At 35.6% G+C, this 26037-nt stretch overlaps 1 protein-coding gene across 12 annotated transcripts in view; it reads left to right on the top strand.

Annotated features, from left to right (window-relative positions):
- The window catches only part of Robo2 (roundabout guidance receptor 2), a 651725-nt gene extending 627035 nt beyond the window's left edge, over positions 1 to 24690 (top strand). For 3 of the 12 annotated variants that reach the window (XM_050148878.1, XM_050148871.1, XM_050148872.1), the window contains 6 exons: positions 1952 to 2157; positions 11037 to 11219; positions 13392 to 13565; positions 19935 to 20207; positions 21871 to 22062; positions 23239 to 24690. In XM_050148878.1, the coding sequence (XP_050004835.1) occupies positions 1952 to 2157; positions 11037 to 11219; positions 13392 to 13565; positions 19935 to 20207; positions 21871 to 22062; positions 23239 to 23243 (1033 nt within the window). In that variant the 3' untranslated portion in view covers positions 23244 to 24690. The remainder of the gene's footprint in view (positions 1 to 1951; positions 2158 to 11036; positions 11220 to 13391; positions 13566 to 19934; positions 20208 to 21870; positions 22063 to 23238) is intronic. The other 9 variants (XM_050148876.1, XM_050148877.1, XM_050148882.1 and 6 more) reach the window with 7 other exon arrangements.
- Positions 24691 to 26037: the final 1347 nt, after the last annotated feature.

Below are 26037 nucleotides of genomic sequence, written 5' to 3' on the forward strand. Positions count from 1 at the left end.
CCATTGAGTAATTGCTTCATAAGTATATCCCAAATGGGTGAATGAACTGTGTTATTTCCATATCTTCAATCATCATATACACTGGACCTTGTTTGTTGAGAATGTTCACCTTGAGGATGGTCTTACACAATCTACCAGTATTCTGAATACCACCGTTAACTTTTATACAAGGGTAGGAATTCATCCTTTACCCCCCAAAAAATGCCTGTTTGCTCTTGTGGTTTGAAAGAGCTTCCTGTTTAAGATTACACATCACATTCACAGAACTCTAAAGATAAAAGATCCCAGCTGTACCTCTGGGGATGCTACTCATACTGACTAATGAAATGTACAAAACACTTCCTATTACTAGAAGATAGTTATAAATCTTGCATGCCATAATCTCATATTTCAGATTAACCTCTAATTCTGTTTAAATTATTGAATAGAATTTTTCCCATCAACACATGCCAACAGCTATATAGAATTACATAGTTGGTCTGTTTTTTCCTCACCCACCTTGAAATCTATAACATTGCAGTGAAATGGACCACATACGTCATACTGCTTGATGTCCTCCTGTTTGTCACGTAACTCCCTCTCCTCATTACAAACTGAATGTGACGACACACGTATAGCAATGTGGGCTTGTCAATGCACAATATTCAGTCTAAGTGAGCTTAGTAAAACTTGTTCTTCTTTCATCACTATAGATTACTGGGTTGTGATGCGTGCCAAGGGGTTGCATGCTGCCTGAAACACCTGCTACATACCATTAGCGATTAAATCTGGCTACACAGAAGTGATGTCCAGAGCTAACATTCTTGGGGTTTTACCATTGAAGGACATAGAATACAGTTAGTTTATAAATTCACAGATGAAAATCGCAGAGGCATATTAAGCAAATTTTAGGACAGGAAACATCTTCTCAAAAGACTAAAATGAGAGCAAAAATAACTCTTCGCCTTTTTAAAAGCCAGAGGCAAAAATGCATTCTACTTAGTTGTGATGACTCTTACATGAGAGGGGCCTTTTCAATACTTCTGTAAGAAGGCAAGAAAAAAACATTCAGACATAGAACACATCCACTCTTTGTTGACACTTGCAAATAGTCGTGAGTTACCTCAAACTGAGCATTTTATAAGTTAGAAAGAATTATTTAATAGTCTCACAACACAGCAAGTGCACGGCAGAGTCCAGATTCACATTTTTGTTAATCATAAAATGAGAGCCAAGTCACTCGGGCTTTCTTTAAGTATTTTCTAATAAACAAATGGCCGTGCATGTTCTGTTAATTTTGTAATGTTGGGATTACATTTATTTACTCATTACTAAGAAGTTATTGAACACGCCTTATGTTATAAATTCCAACCCCCTTTAAGATTTGGTTCTTGTGATACATTGCAAATATCTAGAGAACACAAAATATTTGTGTCTAATCTACACTGGGATAATGGAACAGCTGTTCAGCCTGATGTGATGGGAATCATCCCAAAACCAATCTTCATAGGGCGGGAAGTGTGCCAGAGGCAGGGCTGAATGATCAGGCCCCCAACTGACAAACTTTCTTCAAACATGCTTCATAGGTTAAAACTAATGAGTTCTTCAACACTTAACTGTGAAACCAAATACCACTGGTTATGGGGCGGGGGGGGGGAAAAATGATTTATGATAAATAATTCTATACTCTTTGGAATAATTTGTCGATACAAGAGTGTTCAGTATATATTTTCATCTTTGTGTATCACCTTATAAACATCAAAACAAGAGCTTTTGTAGTTTATGTGGCTGCTGTTTAGTAAGGCTTGTAGTCATATCACAGTATCTCTGCTAACATAAAGAATGTGATATGAGTTAGTCAACATGAAAGACAGTATGGGTTAGCATACCATGCCATTTACCACGAATTATAATTTTGTCGGATGTTAATGAATTGCCTCTCGTCTTCTTTTTCTTTCCATTTAAATCCCAGGCACATTCAAAGCAATACTCCACCTCCACAGCCCCCAGTCCCACCATTAGGTTACGTGTCTGGAGCCTTGATTTCTGATTTGGAAACAGATGTTCCAGATGAGGATGCTGATGATGAAGAGGAACCATTAGAAATCCCCAGGCCCCTCAGAGCACTAGACCAGACACCTGGATCCAGTATGGACAATCTAGATAGCTCTGTGACAGGTAACAAAACTGATAGAATGTGAATAAGTGACCTATTTGCGATATTAAAATGTATCATAAATCAAATGCCTCCTTATGTAAGATTTATTCAACTCCATCTATTTTTGTAACATTTTAAATATGTTAATGTTAAACACCAAATTCAAAAAGGATTTAGAAATACTTTTGCTTTGCTACTAAAATGATAAGGAAATTCATGAATTTTAAAAAGCTTTAAAGACATGAAAGAAAACTCAATTATATCCAAGGCTTTCATGAAAAGTTCACTCTGCTGGGGAACCAAGTCTATTATATGAAAAGCCTTTACTTTTAGAAATGATATAATTTGTATATCGGGAGCAACATACAAAGTGAATGAGATCTTAAAATGCTTCTTGATATTTCACTCTGTAAAATCATTGAGTGTTGAAAATAAGCAAGTCCTCAGAATGAGCGTCTCTTAGGTTGCACGTGGTATTATTTCTGGAGTGGAAACATGCATGGCGAGATAAGCAATACATTTATGCATTTCACACTGCTGAATCGAATCACCCGTCCTCTGCCAAGAAGTGTAATTGTTCTGACTGTTTATTGCTTAGGCTTCCCTCCCTATTTTTCTTGTTCGATAAGCAAAGACTTCAGTCGGTGCATGCCTCTGATGACTCTAGGCCTGAGACACAGCCTATTTCCAATGATTTCAAAATGGTCCAGTTGAAATCCTGCATATACACAAAGGAAGTGGTGAGAGCCAAACTTCAGTCTTTCTCTCCCTGAATTATCTGCCTCTTGACTCACAAACATGCTGCTTCCTGGATAATGAGGACATAGCTACTCCAAACGTAAACCTGATCTCTGCATTCTCTTGGGTCACCTCGGACCACCTATGTCTATGTTCATTTGAATGATTCCTTTCAGCCCCAAATACCTTTTATCAGTGTCCCTGGATTCCTTGGACTCCAATAGCTTCTAATCTCTACAGAACTGGGGCTTCTCAATAGATTTACAAACACTGATGGACCATGGTATAATAGTACAGAGGACACAAAGAAACCTCTGCCTTCCTTTTTGTGTTTCTCAGCATCTGAAGCATGGATCTAATTTTCAGTTCATCTTTTTGCCTGGAGGCTGAACTCCTTATGAAGCTAATTAAGATTTTAAAAACACAGATATATTCCTGGGATTAAAACATAGATCCAACCGAAGGTGACAGAGCAAAAGTTAAAATTTTGAATGCTGTGGAGTTGACTTATTATTACACTATTATGTTAAGCCTCTTTGCCTGGATTTCTAGCATAATCTACTTTAGGGCAAACTCTGAATATCTTTGCATACTTCACTAGTAATACCAAACTGTTTCTCATTAAGAATGCAATACATGTTCCAGGAATAATGGCAAAAGTCAGCCATAGGCTCTGAAGATATTATTAAATATTATGTCAGAGACAATATGAACATCTCTAAGTTAGCAGAACCCCATTTTGCCCTTTACATACTCAACTGAAAGGAGATAGCTAGGGAGTCTTTTGTGAGGGCAGTGTACACTTCTCTAACTAATTCTATGTTCATGCCAAAGAAAACTTTCATTGCTGAGAAAACAAAGTTTCTACTTGAATGCCCTACTTAATTCTTGCCCTACATAAAAAATTCCTCAGGCCATATAGGTTTGTAGTCCTCCATAATGTGTCCCATGAAAGTACATCTCTTAAGTTACCTTGTATCTTTCCCTACACTCCCTAAACAAGAGCTTCCATTGTTTTCTCCTTTCTTCTACCAGAAACTCAGAGGAGAAAGTTTAATCAGAGGTCTAATTTACCTTCTAGGCTGTGTGTGTGATTGTGTGTGTATGTGACAAAAGTTGTATATAAGCATAACAGAGTGCTTATTTGTTGAGTATGAGAGGATGGAACGAGTGTGAATGTAGATTAGATTATGAGTGCACATGAAGAGTATATGGGTCATGTAGAGAATACGCATACACAGGGAGTGTGAGTAAGTATATAGAAGGAGGGCACACATGAGAATGTACGTAAGCATGGATATAGAGAATGCAAGTACATAAATTTACATGAGTGTACAAATTGAGTGAGTGTATATGGAAAGAATATGTGGGTGTGTACAGGGAGTGTTCATGTGTAGATTTGTGAACTGACAGAAGGCATGCATGCAAGGAGGCTGCAAACATACATGCATTCTGGGGCTTTGACCTGAGGTACACATATGTATTAATCATGATACCCCTCTTCCCAGTGCAAGTACTACACCCAAATGATGCAGAGACATACATTCCGACAAAACACCTGTAAAAGCAAATAAATAAAATTATTATAATAACAGAACACTTCTTTGTAAAGAAGTCAGAATCTATTCAAAACAGCTAAAACAATCTGTGGAGTTCCTTAAATTCTGAAATGAACATTCATTTAAGAAAATAGACAGGAGAAGTTATCGATGGTTAAATTATATTAGCTTAGTGGCAAAGAGCATGTGTTCACAAACTTATTGTTTTATAGAATTATTTCCAAAACAAACATTTATTCTGTATCCCTCACTGATAATCACTAGATTAGGAATTTCAGTTAAATAATAATAATGATAACAAGCCATTCTTCTGATAGCAGTGGTGGCTGCCATTTGGATGGCCCAGAGATTTAAGGATAATTTTTTAACTTTTTTTTTTTTCTTTTAGAGAGCGGTTTTTACTATGTAGTCCTGCTGTCTTGGAGCATACTATACAGACCAGGATGGCTTCTGCATGCTAGAATTAAAGGCATGCATTACCATACCCCGACTGGTTTCTTACATTTTAAAAGCATAGCAAGGAAAGAAAATATAAACAGAAGATAAGGGAAATAAAAAGAATTCTCAGAGGAGCAAAAGAACCCCAAAGACAGAAAAAGAATGCAGGACTGAGATTTTGAAGTCTAAAGTACTGACTACCTAGAACCCAGCAAATGTGTCCTGTCCCTCATTCTTAGGGTTTACTCAAGGTTATAGTTCACTTAACCATCAATACTCTGATTTCTGATGCTATAAGCTTATAGATATAAACATCAGGTCAAGATTAGGAAAGCAGGTCACAGACACTCGATTACCTCAAGTGGTTAAAAAATATATACAAAAATCAGTTTTATGCTTTTTAAAATGACTGTAATCCTGGCCTTGGTAATGTCTAACATTTATTTCCGGACTTATTTTTTTAAATATAAAAATGATGGCTGGTTTGTTACCCAACATGAGGTTTATCTCTTCTGTATGCATGTATAAATGGATAGATAACTGTTTCTAAAGAAAAAACATCACATAAAGTCATATGGACACATTAATTCTAACCCTGTACTTACCTGACTGTGATCAGGGTTTTCAGATGTGACATTTACTTTTCTCATATTTGATTCTACATTCACTTACAATGAATTGTCAAATTTTGTCAGCATTTTTTAAAGGAGTTATCATTTTTATCTTTATTTTTGGTAAACTGGGCATCTAACTTATCCTGCACATCTTTTTGATTGCCACAAAGCACAAAAATAGTTTTAGTGTTGTGGGGTGCTCTTGTTGTGCCTTGGGAAAGAAACAACAAAAAGCTTCCATTTTCAGAAATAAGCTAGTAAGATAGCCACCTAAACGTCAACCCATCATCTCAGAGTGGAAAGAAAGAGACAGAATTTTGCATTTACTTCTCAACTCACGTGGTAGAAGACACTTCCTGAATTTAACAGCACCATGAAAAGAAAATTATAGGAGAGGGCAGAGAGGGATTGAAAAATGGTGTCCTTAACAGATAGTTGAGATTTGAACTGCCTGTTGGCAGAATTAAGGTCGATAATGAGTTCTGTTGATTGAAGTAGAGATTGCCTTGAGAGGTGGGCCCACAGCACATAGTAGCTAAATGGAAATTCTGGCACTGCTTTCTTTTCTTATTTTGGGATACTTTAATTTGTTTTCTAGAACTCATTCACCAGAACAGTGTGAAAACAAACCATTTGACAGTCTCCATCTCTATTCTGCCTCACAGGTTTTTTAGAAAGTTGGCCAATAAAATATCTCACCTGTGGTCTTCCCTCTGCTACAAAACTTCTTTAAATTTTTTTAATACAAAGAATCATTTCTGATAAACCCTACAAGTGACAAATTTATTGCCTTAAGCTACTTCAACAGCATTAGGTCCTTTAAGACAAATTAGATGCCAAAATTTGACAGATGAAAGGATGTACGTTATATGTATGATTTTTATCTCAGTGAAACAAGTTAACAGATGTCATGCAAACTAAGGAAAATGCTCTCTAATTACTTCCTTTTCCCACATGTCACACACACACACACACAGATAGACACACACACAAACACAAACACACAAACTTTCATATACCTGAAGAAGTGGTATATTTGTTACATATCCAAATCTTCAGAGTATCAGAAGCATTTTCCACATTTTTTTCCATTTTTGTTTACATCTAGAAAAGGTCAATATTTGGAATGATTTGATCAACGACAATTATAGCAGAAGATTTGACTTAGCAAGTAGTTAGACAAGCCGTGCTATCTAATAGAGTTCCTGGATTAAATATTGGCGAAAAAAATGGGGGGCCATAAGTTTTTGTAGCTCATGAAAATGGTAATGCAACAATTAGCAGGGTCGTATAAGAGAGCACAGACTTTACTCCAGCTTAATGGATCCTAGGGTAGCATTTGTCAGCAAGGAAGGATTTAGCATAAATTGACATGTAAATGAATTGACGACTGATCATAAATTAATTTTAGTGCTGAAGATGTAATAGAGACACAGCAAGATGCCACTTTATCATGGCATTTTATGCTCAGTAACATTTAAGCAACTTAATGTCCTATGTGAGATTCTTCTTCATCAGCTGGAATTAATTTCAGTTTTTTTTTTCCTGGCATTTTTGAGTTTTTAAGTTGAGGGGTTTGAAAAGATTGAAGCTGTAAAGACCAATAAATTTGACATTGTGGCATAAATTCATTTTTCATTAAATGCTTAAATATGTATTGATTATATTTGTGACTATAATGTGTCAGAGCGGTGGGACTTGCTTGCAATTTGTTATATATTCTCCAGCCAAGTTGTTTTTACCTCATGTTCTCTAATTTTCACACTTGTGGTCATAGATATAAAAGACATAGTTAAGAAAATGACATGCTCTTTAACCTACCAATTAATGCTTTTCCTCTCATCTCTCTCTTTTTGACACACACACTAACACACACACACACCTTTGCTCTTTGTAATTATTTAAGTAAATATTTGAGTATTTTTTTAATGTTTAAGGGATAAGGGAAACAGTCGCCAGTGAGGGTCAAAACCAGTAACTGACAGAAATAGTTTCAGAATTTCATTGAAAGAATTTGAACACACAGCATGTAGTATGGTAATGATATATGTCCAGATAGTTTGAACTGCTGTCCATATTAGTGAGCTTACCCCTGGTCCAGTGAAGTGTTCGTTAGAGAAAGGCAATCTACATTATCAAGGAGCAAAGACAGCAAACTGTCTTCCATAGACTTTGCTTTGTATCACCAGCCTTCTCAAGGCCTAATGAGGGGACATGTCCATGGTATGTATCTCTTCAGCTCAGAAGTCATCTATGCAGATCCTTTGCTCCAAAACACAAAAGTAAAGAAACCAGAACAACTAAAGTGTCTCTGCTGTAGGACAACCATGTGAGAAACACTGTCTATGCATTTTTCCAGAGAACGGACAGTTAATACACCAAGGAGGAACTCTGTAGGAAAATGGGGGAAGTTAAAGGTAGTCTATCTATTATGGTATGGCAAAGATAGGCATGGAAATTCACATGAAGGACTCATTACTGTGAAGAAATAAACCAGGATGTTTTGGGAGGAAAGCAAAGAGCTGACTTTCTTTCAGGAGGCAGTGCAGAATGTCACTAGTGACGCTGCTGTGACACGGGCCTTTCTCCTCTGCATTTTGTAGTATCTGAGACCCGATTGTGGAACCACAGAGCAGGCACCAACACAACAGACACAAGTAACTTGGGTTTCGTATACTGGAGAAAAGTTTTGAATAAACAAAATGTTAAACTAAATGTATAAATATGTATGAGTATGACTAAGCTTCAAACTCAAAAATAAAATTGTGACTTGAAGCAAATTCAAATTACCACTATCTTAATGAAGTAAAGCATAACCAACATATAGATATGTATATGTATGTACAATATGCATCTTATTACATAATATGCATCCACTTATATAAATAAAATCATATATGTTACCATTTTGTGTTGCTATTTTAGACAATTGCATCATTACCTTCTATGTCTATAAATAATCAACCATAATTCACTAATATTATATTTTATTTAGAAAGCAAATAAATTTACTGAAATTTCTAAGAATGCTTATAAAGACATTCTTTTGCAAGTAAAATAGGTAATTGCTGAGCAGTGTGGCATATGCCTTTAATTTCAGAACTTGTGAGTCAGAAGCTGGCAAATCTGAGTTCAAGGCCAACCTGGTTTACAGAGTGAGTTCCAGGATGATATCAGGGCTATAAAAAGAAGCCCCCCCCCTTTTTTTTTGATTTTTCGAGACAGGGTTTCTCTGTAGCTTTTTGGTTCCTGTCCTGGAACTAGCTCTTCTAGACAAGGCTGGCCTTGAACTCACAGAGATCCGCCTGCCTCTGCCTCCCGAGTGCTGGGATTAAAGGCTTGCCCCACCACCTCCCGGCAAGAAGCCCTTTCTTGAGAAACAAACAAACCAAAAGATATTATACATCACAAAGACTCATTCAAAGAATTTATAGTGTAGACTAAAAGTGCCAAATGCATTTTATTCAATATGTCAGTCTTTATTGAATTTCTGATCTTCAATATCTCTGAATAACATATATGGGAGTGAATAACAGGTAGTTTTTATATCTAAAACTCTTCTTCTTAGTGAATGTATATGTAGCAAGTACAATCAAGGGATAGAACCAGTGTACTCTTATATGCATAATATTTAGGCAACCAAGGGGTTGAGACTGATTCTAATCCAAGCCTGAATGTGAAACAGAAACATGTCAACTAAGGGCTAATATTTCATTGACCCACCAGATACTAGAGGTGGTAGCAATGCTGAAGTGTACCGAAGTGGTAGGAGAAAATGTGTGACTGCAGATGCTGAGGAGGTAGGCAGCACTCCATACTATAAAAACCCAGGGACTCAGAAGTCTAGCAAGAATGTGGATGTGATGTTGGTAGTCTAGAGATCTCAAAACTGAGATATCAAAGTGGGTAGGTTCTTGAGAAAGAAAATGCAGACAACAATAAGGAAGACAGGAGGTACCACAAAGAAACAAGTTAGAGTTGAAAGATGAAATGCAAGTGAGAGAAAAAGGCCATGACTATTTTGATATTGAAAACAATAAAAATAGCCTGTGGAAGGAACAGATAATGAGGTTTCAGATTCCAGAAGTCTATTCTCAGCTGTGGTTCCACAGTCTGTGGTGATTCCTAACTGAATAGCCTTGGATTTTTTCCTTGTCTCCTGTGACATTACACCACATCGTCCTTTGCATCATTTCTTCTTTCATTGTGGTATATTGGTCCTTGACATTGATCATTAGCCCAGAAATGAATCTTCCACAGGAGGCTGGGATGCTAGTGTTATCTTAGTTCCTGTACAGTGGCCTGCCACAGGGGATTTATTTGGAATGTAAACAGTGTGTCTGTGTGCTTTTGCCAACTAGAGTCCAAACTGTCTTACTCTCTTCCCCATAACACTATTTTATCATCTCAGATTATCCAATATCTTTGCGATTCTGCTTTCTTTCTGTTTGAAATGGATGTGCTATGTCACTGACCCTTTTCTTAACATTCCAAGTACTTCAAATGCTTAACTACACTATTGTCTTGAGAAGAGGGAGAAAAAAGAAAGAAAGAAAAACACTACCGTATTAGATTTTACCCATTTCTTATAAATCTTTTTGTCAGTTAGAAAACCTAACATGGATTTTTAGTTTGTGTCCCTTTTTAAAATATATTAGGGTAAGCACTACTTGGTAGTTTATGTATGATGGACTAATCATATAACTTAAATAAATACTATGTTAGTTACAGTAAATAGTTGGTTAAGTTCCTGCTCCGGTTTAAGAAAGAATGAAAGATGACTTTTTCCCTAGAACCTTAAGAAAATGTTACTTATATCTTCAAAGTACTTTGTATTATCAACACAAAAAGTTGCAAGTTTTCCACTAACAGTGTTTCATTTTGCAGAAAAACACACATTAATGTTCATGATATTCTTATGATTATTTTAAAAGAACTGTTAGCATTGAGAAAAACTGGAGTTATTAAGCTAAATAAAAATTAAAGAACATATAACAAACATTATCATAATTAGAAATTCAGAAAAATAGTTTTCCTTATGTTCCATATTGATTTGATATTGTTTAGACACTTTATATATGAGTTTTTATTGTTTGTATGGGTAACTTTTATATTAAATTCTTCATATAGTTGATGGAATCCGAATTACCCTTAAAATACACTCACACTAAATTATTTCATCCCACTCCTTCTGTTTCATTTCACTAGGTTACTTCAGTCAGATTATTCTTTTTTGATACATAGTTAAATATATATAGCAGTTGTTATAGAGAAATAATCATGTGACAGTTTGATCGATGTAAGAATTGAACCAATTTGAATGTGTTTTGTCAATGGGATACAAGTAGATACAGATTTGAAATGGCCTTAGTTCTTTAGTGCTTAGAATGTTGGAGACATAGATAATGGGGCAGATAATAAAGAACTCACAATGAAACTTTAAAGGAGCAGTGAGGGAATGAAATAACCAACTTGTTCATTCTACACTATGTTACAGCAGATCAAATATCCAATCTATACAACTCACTGGACCACTACATTTGTTTTTAGGTTCAATGGTAAATGGATGGGGCTCTGCATCTGATGAGGATCGTAACTTTTCTAGTCATAGATCTAGTGTAGGTAGCTCCTCAGATGGCTCCATCTTTGCCAGCGGCAGCTTTGCACAAGCATTGGTGGCAGCAGCAGATAAAGCTGGTTTTAGACTGGATGGAACCAGTCTTACAAGAACAGGTTGGTAGACTCCAAGTCAACACTCTTTGCATGAGAGTATCCTGTCCTCTGGACATTGACCTTTCCTTCTATTCTTTCTTCTTGGTGAATCTAACTACAGGCTTTTTAAAATATGCATGAACACAACTGGATGGATGCTATGTTACCAGAATCCTCTTTTGATGCTAATACTGAAGAGCCAAAAATAGGCTTCTACTCACTATGTTGCATCTCATCCATCCTTTTTCTTCATGGTTCTACTGGTTAATTGCACTGTGCTTCCTTTTCATATTACAACAAAGGCACAACTAATATTGTCATTAAACCCTCAGTAAGTCACATATTGCAAACCCTTCACAAAATCAATACCGAACCTGATGATTAAAATTATTCAGCTTTTATCTCCACTATGGTGCCTTGCCCCATTTCTTTCTGCAGAGGCACTCTTTGGGAAGGCTTCCCCAGCATGGGGTGAGTGGGTCTAAAACTGCTGTCTAACACTTCACTTGGCTGATGGTCCTAATGGTTTGACTAAGATTTTAATACAATAATTTATTACTTGTGGTTAAAGGATGCTAACTAAAGATACACCAAATGCATTTGTGAGTTCGAAAAGATAATATCTATATGTGTATTGCTCTTTAAGTAAATTCATTTTGATTACCAAGAGCATTAAATAATAACATTGAAGTCAATTATGTAATTGTTATGTATATTTCATGTAACAGCGGGAAGGAGATATGTAAGATTAACTTTGGTAATTTGTCAATAATTTGTAAACATGAAGATTTTTGACAACAGCCCTTATATTTGTTTATGTACTTCCTTGCTGCATATAATAGGAATATGATATGTGCATTTAGTATGCTCCCTAAACAAAATAAACTTATGAATTATCAAATGCACTCTTAAATTTAATAGTGCTCAAATAGTAAAGAAAAATTACTTTGAACCTTTGCTACACTTTCTGGCCATAAAATTATGTCTTGAACATTGTCTTTAAGTTTTACCATCAATATTTCTTTCAAGTGTTCATTAAGCATTCCTTAAACAAAATGGAAGAATTTTTCAGGCATTGCAAAGGTTTATTTTTATGTAGCATCCAAATGCTAAAATATGTTGCAATATAACTGTTATTTAAATTTTCTTGCTTCATAAGACATAAGTCAGAATCTTTATATTCCCTGAGTGCTTTCCTGCGGCATTTGCTATAGGTAGAGAAGGGAGAAGGTGCAAGGGAGCTAATAAATTAGAAGGCATAAGTGCACTAGCAGCATGTATGCTAATCGCTAATAAAGCATTAGGCAATATCAAGTCACAATGACTTAGGACAGTGCAACTATATATGATAATTTTGTATAAAGTAAAAATATGCACAAGAGAATAAATATGTGCACATAAACTACTCCTCTCTTACATAATAAACTTAGTACTAAAATCATTCACTGTAGAAAATGTATTAGCTGACCTTTGTCCTGGAAAATTTTTATTCATATATTTTAAATTATCAAGAAATGGAGCAATTCATTTAAAAAATTAAAGTATAGGGTCTATTCAGATATTATAATATGTGCAGAATACACCTATGATATTTTGGATAGACAGCTGCTAGCTTCTACACTGATCTTACTTCATCCTGCTAAAAGAGCTAGAATTCATTGTGGGTGGATTCTAAGTGGTAAGGTTCCATATGCATCTCAGCAGACCATTCACATAAAACTTCAAATGTAATTCTCAAAGTTATGATTCTAAGAGTAAAGCATGACTAATTCAAATAAAACAGTAGACAATTCATTATTTTCAAAATCCACTATCTTAAGTTGAGAAATAAATGTGGCGTGCACTGGCCCAGATTTATGAAAGTCTTATGAAGATTGTGAAGATCCTATAAAACTATGATCAAGCAATGGGAAGCTTTCGGTCGGTGCATTTATTTCAGGTTCCTTTGTTTGAAATGTGTTTTCCTTGAGCAGGGTGTTCTCAGCATATTAAAAAATGGATGAATTCTAAGCAGGAATTCATGCATTTCATGGAGATAAGGAGCTGGGTTTTGTGTCTTTGAACAACATCTGTAGATGCATTCACTAGTAGTAGGTAGTGGTAGGTAGTCTAGTAAGAGCAGGACACAGGCAAGACAAAAATAGAGTATTATAGGGACGTTCTCCATGTCTACTCCCTTGGTTTTCGTTTCAGGAAAAGCCTTTACCTCCTCTCAAAGGCCACGGCCCACCAGCCCGTTTTCTACCGACAGTAATACCAGCGCTGCCCTGAATCAAAGCCAGCGGCCTCGGCCAACCAAAAAACACAAGGGAGGGAGGATGGACACACAGCCAGCGTTACCTCATCGGAGGGAAGGGATGCCAGATGGTAGGTGTCTTGTCTTAACTTTTATCTCTGTATGAAGAAATATTCTTGGCGTTATCATTAAATTTCAGTAAAGTAGCTATTATAGCATAGGCATTGCTCATTTGGCAACATTCCGTGTTTAAGTAAAAGAGACTCTTTTACATTCATGTGGAATATTTTATTATTACTATTACTGTTACTGTTACTATTACTATTATCATGCCTCAAGAAAGATCTAGAATGCAACTTTCCAAATTTTCAGCTCTTCTGAAAATATTCAGTATCTCATTTGAAGTGTAGGAAGGAAGCTGTCGGTAGCATGTGCTCTTGTCATTGTATCAGGACATCTATAATCACATGTTAATCTCCTTAGGGCTCCTTTTCCTTCAGATCAGTCTGTGAAGTGATTTATTAAGGTTTCAAGTTTCTGAATTTCAGAACTAGAAGGCAGCCATACGCGATGGATATGAAAACTTTCTTTGTTGCGGGATCTTCTATATGTGCTCACAATCATAGAAACAGCAGAAAAGATGGAAAAAGAAATTTGTTTCTCAGTTGTAAAGTCTAGAATATCCAATTGTGGGTATCAAGTGAGAGACTTTTTTATGGATGTAGACGGTGCCTCCTCATTGTGACCTCACATGAAAGAAGGACTCTCTGGTGTTTTTGATAAGGCTCCTGAGCCAACTTCATGATCTGATGACCCCACAAAGGTCTCAGTTCCTAATAACATACCAATAAATAATAGGAATAACTTCAATATATGAATTTTAGAGACATAATGATTCCATCCATATGAAAGATTCAATATTGTTTTTTTAATGTTAAAATAGTAAATACTTCTGACTTTGTGGAACATGGGTTTTATGTTCTAAATCTACTGCTTGTTGAGTGAGTGTACCTACAAAAAAAAAATAAAATATAACTGGTGTGGCTCAGTTTGTAGAATGCTTGCCTAGCATAAAAATGAAGCCTGAGATTGGTTAACTAACAATACATAAACTGGCACCTACAGGTAATCCAAGCACTTGGGAGGGCGAGATAGCAATATACAAAGTTCAAGTTAAGGGAGAACCTGGGCAATAAGAAACCAGTTCTCAAAAACTATTAGTGCAAATGATTTTCAATCCAACTTTATTTATCAATGAATCAGTAACTGAATTTGAATGATGATGTTTTATTTAAATAATTTTATTGCATAGAGTATCTGATATTTGAGCATTTCATTAGATACTGCTAAGTTTTGGAAGACATACAAGCTCAATAATGATTGTTTTAGTATGTCTACTGAGTACTTTAGTTATAATATTTTCAGCTCAGTTCTGATATCTTCTCAAATATTCATCCTAAACTTTCACTTTAAGTCCTTGTTACTTAAAACATTTGAAATACTTACTGAAATCATAGATGCAAAGATAGATTTCTGTTATCTTCTTAGAAACACCACCTTATATGTTCCTAAATTTTATCATGAGATCATTTTACTAAGAATGAAAAGGATGCACCTTGCTAACTGAAGACTAGAACCATTTGTAGAAATTCTAAAATATTATCATCTGGCTCTGATGTAATTGTCTGAGGTAGAACACACTTACTGGTATTTTTGTATCTTGGTTTGGAGAAGCCACTACCAGTCAGTGGGCCTCATACTTACAAATGTTGAGTTAAACTTTAGCCAGAAAAAAATAATGATGGTTTTTGTCTTTCTTTTTGTGGCGGAAGAAGCCAGCAGCCATCACTGTACTTTCTTTCAATCTCATCATGCTAAGACTTAGAACACCAAGCACTTTCGTTTTATTGCCCCTCTTTGTTCTTTGAGAAGTGTTTTCATGGAATATGGAAGTTAAGGATACAGGTGTGTTCAAAGGTGGGGAATTTGCTAACCCATAATGTACACAAAAAGAAAATGTTTATGATCCTCTTTCTGCTTCAGATGCTCTGAGGATTAATTGATCACTTTAAGTAAATTGTAGTGTTGATCTCATTCTCTAAATATATGAACTTCTCTCACTGATATGCTCATTTCCAACATCCAAATTAATATGTATTCTTGATAAAATCATTCTGTTGCAGAAGGTCATTGCTTAGCAGCATTTACTGTATAAGCATTTTACATTGAAACTTTTGAATTAAAGATTTTATAATCGTTACAAGCACATTAATTAGGGTAATTATTGTTGACTATTTTCTTTAATATTTAACCTCAGCATCTTAGCACAATACCAGTCTTATTCTCATTGACATAATCATCTTACAAGGTCACATGACTTTCCTTTAACCAGTTATTTAAACAGGCATTAGGATTTGGAAATATTGGGGTAATCACTGTGTATGTTGAGTGTGTGTGTGTGTCTGCTTGTCTGTCTACTGTCTGTATGTACTTATGTTCACGTGTATATGTTGAGGGGTGCACATGTATTTGTGTGTGAGCTTGCCTCATGCATGTTTAAACTAGCAGCTAATGATAGGTGTTTTCTTAAACAAANGAGATAGGGTTTCTGGAGCTCAGCCATTGTTCATACAAGTTGGCTTGCAAGCTCCAAAGATACTCTTGCCTGGTCCTCCCCAGTATTAGGAGCCCATCAGCACTTGGAGCCCAGCAGCACTGGGAACATAGAGGCACAGGGAACCCAGTGTAGCACCGCCTTTTCTTTTTCTATGTGAGTTCTGGAGGATTGAAATCAGGTCTTCATGCAGAACAAGACTCACCCATCTGTCCAGCCACCAGTAACAACAATTTTAGAGTTGGACTTTGTGGACTCCAAAGCTAGAATGACAGATTGTTGTCGATAGCAGAATGTCCTATAGCAAGCACCACACCCCACTTCTCATATATCATTGTCAAGATTGTTGTCTCCTTGTGTCAAATCACCTTATAAGGAAAGGAGGTGGTTTTCTCTGTGTCCAGTGAGAGGAATTTGGAATAAAAAGAAATGTCAGTTTCTGTCCCAAAGGCTATGTAAAAACTCATACACAGTTATGGACATGTTGGTTTTTCTTGTGGAATGTCTCTTGTGAGCTGAGCTTGTTCAATATAAGTCTCTGTCCCTATAAGAAAATATCCTGACCAGTTCTGGTAGATGGCAGGTTCCCCATCAATGTGTTTTTCTGAGATTATTTTCTCTTAAATTGTTCTGTCTTTCCCCTAGTCTTTAATTCATAGAAAAAATTCCTCCCTATATCTGCCACAATTTAGCTTTCTGCAATTTTATGAGCTCATTTGTCCCTCCAGTTAAACACTGTGTGAGCATATATTTTAGATATGATTCCTTAATCTCCTGCACTTGATATCTAGTAAAAAACAAACAGGTTGACAGCAATATAAATGTGTAATTTATGCAAATGGTGACTGTTGCCATGGAGAAAGAAACAACAGGAAATTGTAAAGTATTTAGGAGGAAGTAGTTTAATAAAGGGAGTTTTCAGGGGGAAGCCTCAACAACAGCTTGACATATGAGAAAAGACAGAAATAATGTGAGGAAAAGAACAATACTTATTTCCAAGGAAAGGTCATCTTAGAAGTTGATACAGCAATTGAAATCCTGGTGCATGTTTGATACTTTTTTAAAAGGAAGGTGAGCAATATGACTAGAGCAAATAATATAGAATATGATGCCAAACATGCAAGGAAGGAGAGATGCGTAAGGATCTGTATGCTGAGGAACTGTCATAAACTTTTACAGTGTTTTGAATGGAAAATTCCTAGAAGACTGTGTGTGTGTGTGTGTATTCTGAAAAATGCATGTTTATATCTTTAAGGTAAAATGGTGGCATAATCTTATATCTTAATATTAAACATGCAATATATTTTAATATAAAAATAGTCTCGATTTTTTTTGTAACAAAGAATTAAGTGCCCAAAAGTGAAAAAATATAGATAATTGAAGATCATAGAAGCAATAACTAAGGGTGGTTCATTCCAAGATAAGATCAGTGAAAGCAATAAGAAAGGTAAGATACTGGAGATGGAACTAGTGTGTAAACATAAGGTAATATAGGCCCTCACCCTTTCAAATAGAAAGGGATTCAAAGACTTTCCAATTTGGTGAGTGAGAAGAATGGAACTGTAGCAGACTGAGGGGAGAAACACTGTCGTAAAAACGTATGTCTTCATGGGATGATGCAAAGCTATGTGGAAGTACTTCCTAAACTCCTGAGCTGAGCTGGACCCTGGGAGCACAATTTCATGAATTGGATCTTATGAAAAGAAAGACATATGCTGGAGATGCTTGATTTCTTTGTGTTCCATCCCCATCCATTTACCTAAAAAATAAATGAGAATAATAAGGTACCTATGTCATTGGACTGTCATTGCTGGACAATAGCTAACCCACAGTAGGCCAGTGAGATACTCTAGTGAATGGACTTACTTGAAATAATTCCACTAAGAATTGAATAATGAATTTAATTTAAGTAAATGTATTGTATTATATACCTTTATTTTCCACAATCATCTATAATTCCATCTCTTTCCAGTTTATTTCATTGTGCATTCAATGTCCCTTATCCTTAGAAGATAAAATCTCCAAGGATATTATATAATTACAAAGCTATATAATTTCAAGTCAAATTAAATAGGCATCAGAATTTCAGCTGTCATAAGCAAATGCCATTTTGGCCATTTTAGAAATTAAACAGCTCAGATGGAGAAGAAAAATCAATGACAAGATATGTTATTTTAGAAACCAATGCAATCCTTTCCCCTCACCGACAGACTAAGTCCAATAACTCAAATGAAATAATTAATTTACATCCATAATAACACACAGCAAAGGAAGCCAGTATTGAATGTAAAGGAAACACCAAACTCATTAGATTATCATGCAAACAGATAACTCATTATTGCATTAGCTCTTCATTTTGGGAGAAATGCTCCAAATGCAATCCTATCCTGCCAGACAACATCCCTTTCTCATCAATGGTTAGTAGTTGTAATCTGACATGAAGACATTCGTGAGAGCTGAGAATGCTACTTCAACTTGGAACCTCGAACACAAATGCTCAACAAAGCATTAGTGTCTTTCCAATGGATGATACTAATGTTTTGTTCATAAAACAGAGAACAGAGTCAATAAGGCCGTAAAGTGAACACTCTCTTCTTAAGAGAGCTGACATCTAGTGTATAAATTTGGCTTCGCCTTTCTGATTTCACTAGTATCATTAGAAACAAAAAATGTATTTAAAAAAAAGGAATGAAAAATAATCTCCCACATTAAATGGAACATCATTATTTATTTAATAAATGTATATTGCATGATACATCAGTTTTATACATAAGTAACATAATTGCCTCATCTTAGGGTGAGCCAGGAAGTTTACAATAGCTTGAAAGAAAACTTAAATGATCCTGGTACAAATGAATGTTTAGAAGATTTCAAAGTCCTTAATCATGCCATTTTGGAAATAATATTAGAAAGATATAAAGGGAAATGTAACTTCATAATCAAAGACATTCAAAATATGAAGATGAAAATCTAAAGAGCTTTCAAAGGAAAATGAAAAATTAGCTCACATTCAACGTTTAAGCTTTCTTCGTTTCCAAAGTTTCATTTTAAAGCTCTTTCAGGCTACACTCAAACAACCAGACTCTTCTAAAACGTTCTTTCAAAATCTTATCTCTTCCCCTCTATCTCTAATTCCCACAATACATTGTCTACACTAGTTACCATTTAGCATATTCAATCAGTACTCTGAACATTGGTTATTACTTATGAAAATTAATACAAGGGACGATTATAGTATATTAGTTGTAACTCATTAGCTAACTCATGAAACGAACAAGTAGGATCAGTTGTCAGGCAAAATGTTAATTGAATTTAATACAGTTAGCTTAACCCTTTGGCTGTTGCTCAATGTGGTACGCACTTGCGTAAAGACAGTCCTACCCCGCATATGCTTTGGACTCTGGTCCCTAATGTCTGGAGCATGATCTTTCCTGTGGAGATTATTTAGAGAGCTTTTGTTCTCAGGGACTTTTACTAGTACAGCTGCTAGAATCCATTGTGATTTTTTTCCCTCGTTGTATTTCTATCTTGAAGAGAGGGAGATTGAATTTAAACAACAACCCATTCTTTACCTTGAGTGTTAGCCTGTAGCATGCTGCCGAAAATATATTCCCTGTTGAACAGATGGATGAAAACAGTCGATTTTTAGCTCAAAGATGCTATGGCAAGAAGATAGAAGACAAAGCAATAGCATGCATTTTGAATGCCATTAATTGATTCTTATTTTCAATAAATTGCTTTTGCATGGGTGGTGCTTGTAAAAGGGCAAGGGGTTTTTCCTTTTTGTTGTCGTTTTTTGATTTTTTTTTCAATTTTTCAACATGAAGTTAAACTTGTATTTTTCATTAAATCATAGTTCATTCTAAACATTATTCAAAATTTTTAGATCTTCCCCCACCACCAGATCCCCCACCAAGTCAGGGTTTAAGACAGCAGATAGGCCTGAGCCAGCATTCTGGTAACGTGGAAAATTCAACAGAGAGAAAAGGAAGCTCTCTAGAGAGACAACAAGCGGCCGACTTAGAAGACACAAAGAGCTCATTGGATTGTCCAGCTAAAACCGCCCTAGAGTGGCAGCGTCCCACCCAGGATTGGATAAACTCTACTGACCGCCAAGAAGATACACGGAAAGCCCCACACAAACAAGGGGTTAGATCAGGTGTGTGCCGCACAGTCCCAGGAAAGTGGGATTGCTGTCACGTGTTTGTTTCCTACCAGGTGTTTTAGGAATGGCAATTGTTAGTGGCATCTGGAACACATTTGTCTTAAATCTGTCTGAACTGGCATTCTTTGGCAGAGTTTAACAGCAAACATTCAGTGTGGCCTAGTTCACAAATTAACCCTGTATAAGGTCTTTGATCTTAAAAACCTCCAGGTTTCATCAACAATGCTCAGAAAATAGCTTGATGTTGATATCCTTGAACATCTATACTGAGTGTTTTTAAGAATACTGAATTTCTTCTTTCATGTTAACTTAGTCTACTTGATTGAAGTAGCCACTCATTTGAAAAGAAGCTCACAACTTTCAAAAGGGGGAATCAATTCAGCTCACAAAACTGCAAATAGATGTCCAATCAGTATCATAAGGTTAGAAAAGGTGGAACTGAGTTCATATGCTATCCAGCAGACTAAATGATGTTAAATGTTAACATTTGGAAGACTTCTTATTTATAAGAAAAAAAAAATTCCTGAAAGTCTGACAACATAAACCCCATAATTCCTGCTTGGATTTTTTGGGGGAGGAGGTAAATCTATTACACAAATATATTTTGGGGGGAACTTCCACTTTTGTTTAGTACCTACTAGAAATGAACACACAGACACACACTTTTATAAAGCATCCCTTTATCTATTCTCTATTAATCTGTACTTGGTCTTGTCTAAGTGTGTCTTAGCCTCACGCATTTTCCATAATCACATTTTTTTTCACCATGTGATGCTCAAGTCTTGGAAAATTCTTTTGTGAAAGGGCCAGAAAATGGCAATCACAATATTGAGATTTAATTAAATATTTTGGAAAGTTACCCACTGTAAAAGAAATACAACCTGCCCCTTTTCATTAAAAAGTAGCTAAGGAATGAACTGGTAAATTCAATCAGATGTTTTATTAACTAAATAATGACATATACCCAGAAAATCAGAAGAAACAATAGTGGAGCTGGAAGGGATGGGAGATGAGAAATGACTGGAATAAAGAGAAGAGGAGCTCTAAGCATTAACATATTGATTATAACACATAATTTATTTCTGGAAAGGCAATATCTAAAAAGAACATTAATACATTATAATTAATGTTTGGTTCTCTTTTAATGAAACACAGAACCTTTCAAACAATGGATTTCTGGCTCAAGAAATAAACAGAAATTTAAGATTCATATTTAATTCACTAATATATAGTTCTAGTTCTAAACTGATTGAGACAATATTGCCATAATTTAAACTAAAACAAAAACCATGTTTCCTCAGTCTTAATGAAAAAATTAAATTAAGCTTCACTGAATTCCAGAAATAATTCTCAGACATTATTTTTATTTAGTAAAAATAATGGCTCTTTTAAGCAACACTGTTTCGATGAATTTAAACCTTGGAAATACTATTCTGTACTTATCCCAATCTCTTAATCCCATCCCTCTCAGTGTCTGTGTTAGGAAATGTTGCCTGTATGTGGAAATACCTTTAATGTTCGGGACTGCTTAAACTTCATGGTTTTAATTTTGCTCAAGGATGGAAAATAATGTTTGGGTTTGGGTTGGACCCTGTTTTGCAGTTCAGTTTAGTCTTTTATGATTTGTTTCTTTTCTTTTTTTTTTTTTTTTTTCCAGAGGAGTCCTTGGTACCCTACAGCAAGCCCAGTTTTCCATCTCCAGGTGGGCACAGCTCTTCGGGAACAGCCTCCTCAAAAGGGTCCACTGGCCCTCGGAAGGCCGAGGTATTGAGGGGCGGCCACCAGCGGAATGCCAGTGACCTTCTGGACATTGGATATGGGGGCTCAAATAGTCAAGGACAGTTTACAGGTGAATTATGTAAGCCTTTCGGGTCATTTTAAAGGCCATCGTGATTCAGAAAGCATATTGGCCTGATGGAACCACTATATTAAGCGTTTTTCTGAATGATAGAAAATTTCCTCTGCTAATAAACAACCAAATTATTTTGTTCAGTATTGGTCATAAGTTAAAGGATAAGGTTTATAGCAGTCAGTGACGCAAACATTTCATGGGTATTTCAAGTTTATTTAAACTCTATACCAGTCTTTTAGTGCCTGAAATTAAACTTAATATTTAAAGTTAAATAGAATTCATTTGGTAGGGGGCCTCTTTGCACTTTTTTTACTGAGTACAATAAAGAAAAGGATGGAAATTCCCCACTCGATACTTTGTTTGTTCATTGTGATGGGGACTGAATGTAGTATCTCCTCTTTAGCACTGAGATGATCTTGTCTCTCCTGTTAGCTTTTGTGAACCTTTTCAGCAGTTTTCCCCCTACTTGAGTTGGTCTTTATTCGTACATTTTAAAAATAAACAGGCCGGGCAGTGTTTGATCCCAGCCCTTGGGAGGCAGAAGCAGGCTCATCTCTGTGAGTTTGAGGCCAGCCTGGTCTACAAGAGCTAGTTCCAGGACAGGCACCAAAGCTACAGCAAAAATCCTGTCTTAAAAAACCAATTCGATCAACCAATACATAATTAAAAAGAGATAACATAAATCCCTTCCACATCGACTTCCTCCCATGAAATGTGGATGTGCTGGCGGTTTTGTGTCAGTGTTGGGAACTAATCCATCCTGTGATGAAGGCAGACTTCTGACAAAGCTGCGGAGTTCTATACGAATCTGAATTACTACCACCAGCCACTGCTAAGTTTGTTGTTGTGGCTTGTGTATAACTTCTGCTACGATTCACACATGTGTGGGTTTTTTTTTTTCTTTCCATACTTTACGGTATCTGTCACCTGATAAGTACTCCATGAAAGCCGCCATGTGCATCACAGATCTGCAAGCTTCCTACTACTTCCCTGCCCTGATCAGTCTTGAAAGAGAACGACTTAAACTCACAAATGCAATACTTAGCTGACAATCTTTAGATGACAGTCCGGCTGTGTTGATTTTATTGCTATCGAGGATAGAAGAATAACATATGAGAAAGCTTTGTTTATGAATATTGTTTTTGTTTGTTTGTTTGTTTGTTTGTTTTTCAGAGTAACTGAGAGGGGACATACAAAGATGCTCTGAGGACCACCAGGTCTGAACTCATGGAAGTGATAACATTTAACAGTGCAATGAACAATTTCTTTATTTATGTACTATTAAAAAACTGTAAATGCAATGTAAAGACACACAGCCACACGTATCCCACAGTTCTTTTCTTGTGTTCTCCTCTTGATTACACCACCTACCTTAACTCTTTCTTGTCAGGAGTATATAAGAAAAAGAAAGAAAACAAAACTCACCCTCCAGGAAGAAAAGGATTTCCTCTGTATATAATTTCTTTTTTGCATTGCTATGCAAGCTCACTCTTTTCAACTCTGTTCATATTATTGTCTGTTCTTATTGGTCTGTTGTACTATATGTGAATTAACGGGCTGTGGTGCCATATATTAACTTTTAATTATGTAACTTTTTATGTTTAAATTTTGCACTGCAATTTTATTTGGTGATAAGCACAAATCTCTACTTCTCATGACATGAAGAAAAAGATTGAATGTGAAGGGAGTTTTCTGTACTGTAAGTTAGGTTGGGTAATACTGGTGTAACCAATCCTGTGAGATGGTTTTCATTTGGGGGTGTAGAAATAGGAAGATACAAAGGAATGATAGTGTTGGCAAAGTCTTCTTGAAACATCAGATATTGAGTGAATTTTAAGAAGGAGAAAGATGGCTTTTACTATTGGAAAAAAGCACGGGTCAAAAGAAAGAAGTTTAAGTCTAGATGAATATGGGTTAAAGTATGTTGGTAGCAAAGATGTACTAACTTGCTTGAAAATTATAATTAAAGTTTTATTTAGAATCAACTTTACTGTCATTGTAATTGACCCAATTGAAAATTACAATGAGCAAAATGAAATGAAGGTGTTTCAAGAGATCTGTATTTATACTACAGCTTTTAAAAAATAACATTTTTGAAAGACCATAATTAACCTTTCTAATTCATTAAGTCAGAGTATAACATGAAGTTCCCCAAGGAAACAAAGAAGCAACTCTAGAAATTTTAGCCACTAGTTAAAGAAACAACTTGTTATTAGGGCATACTCAAGCCAATTTTGGATATTGCTCATCTTTCTAATACATGTACAGTACATACTAGAGGATGTGACCACATCACTTAAGTTCATTACTTTAAAATCTAATGCATTATACATACAATTTTGTTTTTAGTTTGATTAAGCAGTGAAATTGATGCCACCAAATGTATAGGCAAGTTGTTAAGCGCTCAACTTAAGTAACTTAAGCAGTACTCGCAGTATGTTCAGTTAACAATTAGTAGATTTATTGGACTAAATATTTTATGGTACATTCTCAGAAATTGGCTACCAACAAAAATCTGTTTGACCCATTTTGAATGAGTAAATTGGAAAGAACAGTTAAACGGGAGAAAATGCATGTTTATACACTTTTTAAATAAAACCAAATCTTGTAAGTGGACATTAATAACAGTGTCCTGCCTCATTTGTTTTCACGGCTTTGAGAACAAGGAGCTTCTGGACATCAATTACATATGCTCAAAATAAATGTGACTTTGAAATGTATGTTAGCTACTGTACATGTATGTAAGTCAAGTAGATGATAGCCTTCCTCAAATTACCACTTATGACATTTTCCCATGTGCTACCTACACAATCTTAAATTTGAGTCCTGCCAATGTCTTCTATTATTTTTTTATGATATGTTCAATAGATGGTATCTTAAAAAATATTCATTGTGATGGTCAAGATATTCAGTTTTCAAGTAGGAGACATTTTTATTGACAATACACACTGTGCATTATTGGCTCAGATGCCAATTCATATGACATTATAATATGAAATACATAAGTTCATGGTTTCAAGGCTACTGTACCACACAGACAAGCATAGAATGTGATGTTCTTCGTGGGTCTCAAAATTTTCTTAGTGCCATATAGTTAACTTTCTTCACTGAAGGGACAAATCATTCTGATACACCCTTTAACAACTTTTTACCATCAGTGCCTAAATTTTATTGAAATTTGATGTCTCTGGTACAAGGAAATGGGAAGAGCTGAAACAGTTTCTGTGAAAAAGAAAGAGAATTATGTAATTATTGTCAATTCCAAGATACAATGGCTTTAATTTTGCATTTCCACAGTTCCCTTTTCCATGGCTTCTATTTAAAAGCATGGGATCTTTTAAGAAACATATTTAGTTGGATTTTCACTTTATGTTCATGAATAACATAATTTACTGTAAAACAGTATAAGTATGGTTACTGACATTGACAGATTATTATTAAACCAAGTCACAAAAAATGAGATTGTCAGATCACGTGATAGCTTAGAGAATTATTTGGGATTATAGCACCATGTCTTCCTCATTGTCTGTGGTATAGAATTATAAACAGTTAGATTGTGTTCATACAGATTACAGACTGTGATTACTGCAAAATCTTTTACCCAATATCTGCCGGGAAGACAAGAAAACATGCTATGACCATTTGAATTCAGACATATTACCACAAACAGAAAGGTATTAATCATCTAGGTATTTGTACAAATACATTCATCGTTAATATTCATATTGTTGACAGAGGATCACATACCTTATGAGAGTCCCGTGTCTTCCCCTTTTGAAGTCAACTGAATGTGATAGGAAATCTACTGAGCTCACTCTTCTGTGAGCCTGAACAGAAACCTGCATAAGCCATCAGAAGGAATTCTGGGTGGAAATGAAACCTCATTTTTTGCTCATAGGCAATATTGCTGTGTAGTCATGCCAGACCCAAGCATAGCTTCTTTCAGAACAAGCAAAGTCTCCTTAGGGAATG

Source organism: Alexandromys fortis, unplaced genomic scaffold (genome assembly GCF_014885135.2).
Source record: "Alexandromys fortis isolate MF-2015 unplaced genomic scaffold, M_Fortis_MF-2015_v1.1 scaffold_4, whole genome shotgun sequence".
NCBI classification, from domain to species: domain Eukaryota; kingdom Metazoa; phylum Chordata; class Mammalia; order Rodentia; family Cricetidae; genus Alexandromys; species Alexandromys fortis.